The sequence below is a fragment of the Oncorhynchus clarkii genome, chromosome 28 (assembly GCF_045791955.1).
Source record: "Oncorhynchus clarkii lewisi isolate Uvic-CL-2024 chromosome 28, UVic_Ocla_1.0, whole genome shotgun sequence".
NCBI classification, from domain to species: Eukaryota; Metazoa; Chordata; class Actinopteri; order Salmoniformes; family Salmonidae; genus Oncorhynchus; species Oncorhynchus clarkii.
The window spans coordinates 33,418,077-33,425,951 of NC_092174.1; the positions used below are offsets into that span (position 1 = coordinate 33,418,077).

At 44.4% G+C, this 7,875-nt stretch overlaps 1 protein-coding gene across 1 annotated transcript in view; it reads left to right on the forward strand.

The window, feature by feature from the left end:
* Window positions 1-690: 690 nt before the first annotated feature.
* Window positions 691-7,875, forward strand: part of LOC139387290 (zygotic DNA replication licensing factor mcm6-B-like) — a 13,779-nt gene continuing 6,594 nt past the window's right edge. The window contains exons 1-11 of the mRNA XM_071133404.1: window positions 691-918; window positions 1,281-1,427; window positions 3,028-3,138; window positions 3,244-3,331; window positions 3,445-3,606; window positions 3,918-4,083; window positions 4,171-4,316; window positions 4,519-4,669; window positions 5,419-5,560; window positions 7,141-7,282; window positions 7,374-7,481. Of these exons, the coding sequence (XP_070989505.1) occupies window positions 821-918; window positions 1,281-1,427; window positions 3,028-3,138; window positions 3,244-3,331; window positions 3,445-3,606; window positions 3,918-4,083; window positions 4,171-4,316; window positions 4,519-4,669; window positions 5,419-5,560; window positions 7,141-7,282; window positions 7,374-7,481 (1,461 nt within the window). The 5' untranslated portion in view covers window positions 691-820. The remainder of the gene's footprint in view (window positions 919-1,280; window positions 1,428-3,027; window positions 3,139-3,243; window positions 3,332-3,444; window positions 3,607-3,917; window positions 4,084-4,170; window positions 4,317-4,518; window positions 4,670-5,418; window positions 5,561-7,140; window positions 7,283-7,373; window positions 7,482-7,875) is intronic.

Below are 7,875 nucleotides of genomic sequence, written 5' to 3' on the forward strand. Positions count from 1 at the left end.
TGACATCCCAATACTCCAAAGGCTGTCTCCTCTCCCTTCAACTGCATCAATGATAGGAAAGACCAGGATTGGTGAATGACAGGTAGACATCCTCCATATTCGTGTTGGCTACTGCTTATGAAGAAGAGATGAGAGAGGAGGGCACTTGCCAGGGTGAACTGGCAAACTATGGTCCTTGTCCTTCCTCTGTTAAAACCACAAATTCCCAGTTTTTACTAAACCTTATCACTCCAAGAATATGACAATGCTGCACTTGAGAACATGCTCTATCAGTTCAACAGCTACATCCGGTGGAGAAACCTGGAACGTCACCCCACCAACATTCTGGATGTAGCTGCCACTAGTACGCTCTTTCATTTTATGGGAAAATACACAAAGTTGCTTCTAACACGGTAATGATATTACACTTTATTAACTGTCTAAGGTCAGTTTTGCGCGTTCCACCTTTATACCAGGAGTGGGAAGGGAAGCTGGTCCTAATCTGTCCACGCAGTCCGCTCGTCACTAGTTACCACACCCACAAAGTCATAATTATGGCTAAACCCCACCTAATTTCTAGCATGGAAGCCATGGAAGGAGAAAGGTCGTTATAAATTTGCATACCAACTTTTGATTGGCTATAATTCTTCATACGTTTGCATGGTTCAAGAAACAACGATGTAATTGGTCGACTGTGTCGCGCCAAATGTCACATGGTCCTGGTTTTCGCGCGAAAAATGCACTTTCTTTCCCACAGCGTGCGTTGTACAGTCAAAAGGAGAAGCGAGTGACTTTAAAACTATTTCATATATTAATATTTTAGTTTTAAACCAGTGAAAATATGGATCTTGTACAGCCGACTCAGGAGAATGCGGGACAGATGGTGAAGGACGAGTTGGCAGAGAAATGCCAGAAGCTTTTCCAGGCTTTCTTAGAAGAGTAAGTGAAATAATGACATGATGATGTTATTGTTCTTGGTACATTGTTAACTAGCTAGCTAATAGCTATTGGATAGCTATCAAACTGTAACATATAGCTAAACGTCAATGTTATGGCTGGATTTACTTTATTAATAGTGTGCTAACTAACTATTTTAATCGTATTTTACCAAGTTTTTGGAACTGTTGAAACCTAGCTAGCTGGCTAGCTTACAAGCGAGTTGGAGTTGGCTAACACGATGTGCATGTCTAACATATCCAGTCTAGCTTCATACAAGTCTTCTATAACCACAGTTATACATCAGTTATACACAAAATGGGATGCATACAACTAATACACATGTTGTATTTCTGTGTGTGTAGGTACCAGACAGCAGACGGTGAGGTGAAGTATGTCCGTGATGCTGAGGAGCTGATCAGGCCAGAGAGAAACACTCTGCTGGTCTCCTACACTGATCTGGAAGGATTTAATCAAGAACTGGCAACCACCATCCAGGAGGAGTTCTACAGGTAGCTAGCTAGCTACAGATCTAGAATCATATTTAAATCCGTCAGAGGGGCACGACACTCCATAAAACTCTAACAGAGCACTTAGAACTGGAGGTCGACCGATTATGATTTTTCAACACGATAACCGATTATTGAAGGACCAAAAAAAGAAGAGTATTGGACGATTTTTATATATATATTTGTAATAATGACAATTACAACACTACTGAATGAACACTTTTATTTTAACTTAATATAATACATAAATAAAATACATTTTGTCTCAAATAAATAATGAAACATGTTCAATTTGGTTTAAATAATACAAAAACAGTGTTGGAGAAGAAAGTAAACGTGCAATATGTGCCATGTAAAAAAGCTAATGTTTAAGTTCTTTACTCAGAACATGAGAACATATGAAAGCTGGTGATTCCTTTTAGCATGAGTCTTTAGGTTGTAGTTATTATAGGAATTATAGGACTATTTCTCTCTTTACCATTTGTATTTCATTTACCTTTGACTATTGGATGTTCTTATAGGCACTATAGTATTGCTAGCCTAATCTCAGGAGTTAATAAGCTTGAAGTCATAAACAGCGCTGTGCTTCAAGCATTGCGAAGAGCTGCTGGCAAACGCAGGAAAGTGCTGTTTGAATGAATGCTTCTGAGCCTGCTGCTGCCTACCACCGCTCAGTCAAACTGCTCTATAAATATCAAATCAAAGACTTAACTCTAATATAATAAACACACAGAAATACGAGCCATAGGTCATTAATATGGTCAAATCCGGAAACTATCATTTCAAAAAGAAAACGTTTATTCTCTCAGTGAAGTACTGAACCGTTACGTATTTTATCGAACAGGTGGCATCCCTAAGTCTAAATATTGCTGTTACCTTGCACAACCTTCAATGTTATGTCATAATTATGTAAAATTCTGGCAAATTAAGTACTGTCTTTGTTAGGAAGAAATGGTCTTTACACAGTTCGCAACGAGCCAGGCAGCCCAAACTGCTGCATATACCCTGACTGCTTGCACAGAACACAAGAGAAGTGACACAATTTCCCTAGTTAATATTGCCTGCTAACATTAATTGATTTTAACTAAATATGCAGGTTTAAGAAAAGATACTTGTGTATTGATTTTTAGAAAGGCATTGATGTTTATGGTTAGGTACATGTTTTGTCATCACCCGTTTGGCAAAGTAGGCTGTGATTCGATGATAAATTAACAGGCACCGCATTGATTATATGCAACGCAGGACAAGCTAGTTAACCTAGTAATGTCATCAACCATGTGTAGTAAACTAGTGATTACGTTATGATTGATTGTTTTTCATAAGATAATCTTAATGCTAGCTAGCAACTTACTTTGGCTCCTTGCCAACCTGCCACGCAGTCTCCTCGTGGAGTGCAATGTAATCGGCCATAATCGGTGTCCAAAAATTACGATTACCGATTGTTATGAAAACTTGAAATCGGCCCTAATTAATCGACCATGCCGATTTGTCGACCTCTACTTAGAACCTTTGTGTGTTCATGTTATTGAAGATCTTAGCGTTACTATGTCCAGCTGACAAGCTCTCTATTCTTCTTTCTGCTTCTACCTCTCCTCCACTTCAGAGTGTATCCCTTCCTTTGTCGTGCGGTGAGGAACTTTGCTAGGGATCATGGGAATGTCCCAGTGAATAAGGAGTTCTACTTGGCCATTCAGGACCTGCCCACCAGACACAAGTAAGAGGCACATACCCGAAGACAAATGTTTCAAGTCACACAAATGGTATTCTGTTCTCTAAGATGTTTTGTGTGTGACCTGACAGTGTTTGTTTTGTGTTATAGGATCCGTGAGCTGTCCTCCCTGCGTATCGGCTCTCTGGTGCGGTTCAGTGCACAGGTAGTGAGGACGCACCCCGTACACCCAGAACTGGTGAGTCACACACCGTATACCCACAGCTTGTGAGTGAGGCCAAATAATGCTTCCTAAAAACTCTTGAGATGTATGACATCTGTGTCTGGTCCTCTCTGTTTTGCCTCCATCAGGTGAGCGGGACGTTCCTGTGTCTGGACTGCCAGGGGGTGTGTCCGGACGTGCCCCAGCAGTTCAAGTACGCACCGCCCACCGTCTGCAGGAACCCCGTCTGCAGCAACCGCGCTCGCTTCCACCTAGACACACACCGCTCCAAGTTCATCGACTTCCAGAAGGTAGACGTTTACATTTTTTGTCATTTTGCAGATGCTCTTATCCAGAGCGACTTACAGCAATTAGGGTTAAGTGCCATGCTCAAGTGAACAACGGCAGATTTTTCACCTGGTCGGCTCGGGGATTCTGTCAGATATCACCTCAACAACTTGGTCCCTTCAGAATAGTAGGAAGGCACACGTGTGATTGTTTGTGTGTCAGTAATGTTACGTGTGTGTGTGTCGAAGTCTGAAACTTGTGTGTGATATGCGTTTGTATGTCTAACCTCTGTGTGTGTGTGTGTGTGTGTGTGTGTGTGTGTGTGTGTTTGTAGGTGCGTATCCAGGAGACCCAGGCAGAGCTGCCCAGAGGGTCCATCCCCCGCTCTCTAGAGGTGATTCTGAGGGCTGAGGCTGTGGAGACGGCCCAGGCCGGAGACCGCTGTGATATCACTGGCTCACTGATAGTGGTTCCCGACGTCTCCCAGCTCAGCACCGCAGGTATGTACACACACACACACACACACTGGCATGACACGTACACAGGTCATACAGACACACAACAGGACTCATTTCCCATCTCTCTAGGTGTGCGAGCAGAGACCAGTTCCCGTGTAGGAGGGAGACAGGGTTATGAGAACGAGGGCCTTCGCGGTCTTAAAGCCCTGGGTGTCAGAGAGCTGTCCTACAGACTGGCCTTCCTCGCCTGCCATGTGGCTCCTACCAACCCCAGGGTACGACACACACACTCACCCAACCATCGAGACACACACACACCCAAACATCGAGACACACTCACTCAACCATCGAGACACACACACACCCAAACACCAACTCTCATACTACTTCAGGCTACAAACGAGTATGCATGTAATGCATGCATGTACAACATTTGTTTGAAGGGAGTTGTAATCGTGTGTGTGTGTGTGTGTGTAGTTCGGAGGGAAGGAGCTGCGTGATGAGGATCAGACGGCAGAGAGCATCAAGAGCCAGATGTCAGTTCAGGAGTGGGAGAAGGTGTTTGAGATGAGCCAAGACAAGAACCTCTACCACAACCTCGGCACCAGTCTGTTCCCAACTATACACGGTCAGTACTACACTGTTACTACTACTATACTACTACACACTACCATATTACTACAACAACCTCGGCACCAGTCTGTTCCCAACTATACACGGTCAGTACTACACTGTTACTACTACTATACTACTACACCACTACCATATTACTACAACAACCTCAGCACCAGCTTGTTCCCAACTATACACGGTCAGTACTACACTGTTACTACTACTATACTACTACACCACTACCATATTACTACCACAACCTCAGCACCAGTCTGTTCCCAACTATACACGGTCAGTACTACACTGTTACTACTACTATACTACTACACCACTACCATATTACTACAACAACCTCAGCACCAGCCTGTTCCCAACTATACACGGTCAGTACTACACTGTTACTACTACTATACTACTACACCACTACCATATTACTACAACAACCTCAGCACCAGCCTGTTCCCAACTATACACGGTCAGTACTACACTGTTACTACTACTATACTACTACACCACTACCATATTACTACAACAACCTCAGCACCAGCCTGTTCCCAACTATACACGGTCAGTACTACACTGTTACTACTACTATACTACTACACCACTACCATATTACTACAACAACCTCAGCACCAGCCTGTTCCCAACTATACATGGTCAGTACTACACTGTTACTACTACTATGTTGTTACCACAGCCTTTGCATGTGGTATTCTGTGTGTGTGTGCAATGTGTGTATAATGTGTGTGTGTGTTTGTGTAGGTAACGATGAGGTGAAGCGTGGTATCCTGTTGATGTTGTTTGGGGGTGTTCCTAAGACCACCATGGAGGGAACGTCTCTCAGAGGAGATGTCAACGTCTGCATTGTCGGAGACCCCTCTACCGCCAAGAGCCAGTTCCTCAAGTAAGACCTCTACACCCTGCACACTATACACTCCACACTGTCTACCTACATGTACAGTGCCTTGACTTAGGCTATTCCACATTTTGTCAATTAGGTTAGTATTGTGGAGTAACTGCAATGTTGTTGATCCATCCTCAATTTTCTCCTATCACAGCCATTAAACTGTTTTAAAGCCACCATTGGTCTCATGGTGAAATCCCTGAGCGGTTTCTTTCCTCTCCAGCAACTGAGTTAGGAAGGACACCTGTAGTGACTAGGTGTATTAATACACCATCAAAGTGTAATTAATAACTTCACAATGCTCAAAGAGATATTCAATGCCTGCTTTTTTATTTTGATCCATCTACCAATGGGTGTCCTTCTTTGTGAGGCATTGGAAAAGCGCCCTGGTCTTTGTGGCTGAATCTGTGTTGAAATTCAATTCTTGGCTGAGGGACCTTACAGATAATTGTATGTGTGTGGTACAGAGAGGAGGTAGTCATTCAAACATCATATTAAGCACTAGTTATTTGAGTCCATGCAACTTATGTGACTTACTCCTGAACTTTGTTTAGTCTTGCCACAGCAAAGGGGTTGAATACTTACTGACTCAAGACATTTCAGCTTTTCATTTGTGATGAGTTACATTTTTTGGGGGAAAACACAATTCCGCTTTGACAGTATGGGTATTGTGTGTAGGCCAGTGACCAAATATCTCAAGTTAAAACATTTCAAATTCAGACTGTAACACAGCAATATGTGTGAAAAGTCAAGGGGTGTGAATACTTTCTGAAGGCACTGTATGAGACTCCTCTGTCAAAAATCATTCCTCAAGTGAATCCCTCCACCCTTTAGTCTCCGCACTTATGCCTCTACTCACTTGCACAATACCCATCTACCCTCACAAAACCATTGACACATCCCCATTATACCCACACTACACCCGTGCACTCTCAGCCTCCTAGCCTTACACCTCCCCCTATACCCACACTACACCTGTACACTCTCAGCCTCCTAGCCTTACACCTCCCCCTATACCCACACTACACCTGTACACTCTCAGCCTCCTAGCCTTACACCTCCCCCTATACCCACACTACACCTGTACACTCTCAGTCTCCTAGCCTTACACACTGTCCCCTATACCCACACTACACCTGTACACTCTCAGCCTCCTAGCCTTACACCTCCCCCTATACCCACACTACACCTGTACACTCTCAGCCTCCTAGCCTTACACACTGTCCCCTATACCCACACTACACCTGTACACTCTCAGTCTCCTAGCCTTACACCTCCCCCTATACCCACACTACACCTGTACACTCTGTCTCCTAGCCTTACACACTGTCCCCTATACCCACACTACACCTGTACACTCTGTCTCCTAGCCTTACACCTCCCCCTATACCCACACTACACCTGTACACTCTGTCTCCTAGCCTTACACACTGTCCCCTATACCTACACTACACCTGTACACTCTCAGTCTCCTAGCCTTACACACTGTCCCCTATACCCACACTACACCTGTACACTCTGTCTCCTAGCCGTACACACTGTCCCCTATACCCACACTACACCTGTACACTCTGTCTCAGGCATGTGGAGGAGTTCAGTCCCAGGGCTGTGTATACCAGTGGGAAGGCCAGCAGTGCAGCAGGTTTAACAGCAGCTGTGGTTCGAGACGAGGAGTCACATGAGTTCGTCATCGAGGCCGGCGCGCTCATGCTCGCTGACAACGTGAGTGTGTGTGAGCTGAGGATGATGCGTGTTTGTTTGTGTGTGTGTGTGTTTTGTGCTTAAAGCGGTGTGTATTTCTCTTTATCGACAGGGTGTGTGTTGTATCGATGAGTTTGATAAGATGGAGACCAGAGACCAGGTGGCCATCCACGAGGCCATGGAGCAACAGACCATCTCCATCACTAAAGCTGGAGTCAAGGTACACACACACACACACACACACAACATCACTAAAGCTGGAGTCAAGGTACACACACACACACACACACACACACACACACACACACACACACACAACATCACTAAAGCTGGAGTCAAGGTACACACACACACACAACATCACTAAAGCTGGAGTCAAGGTACACACACACACACACACACCACATCACTAAAGCTGGGGTCAAGGTACACACACACACAACATCACTAAAGCTGGAGTCAAGGTACACACACACACAACATCACTAAAGCACACACACACACACACAACATCACTAAAGCTGGAGTCAAGGTACACACACACACACACACACAACATCACTAAATCTGGGGTCAAGGATACACACACACACACACACACACACACAACATCA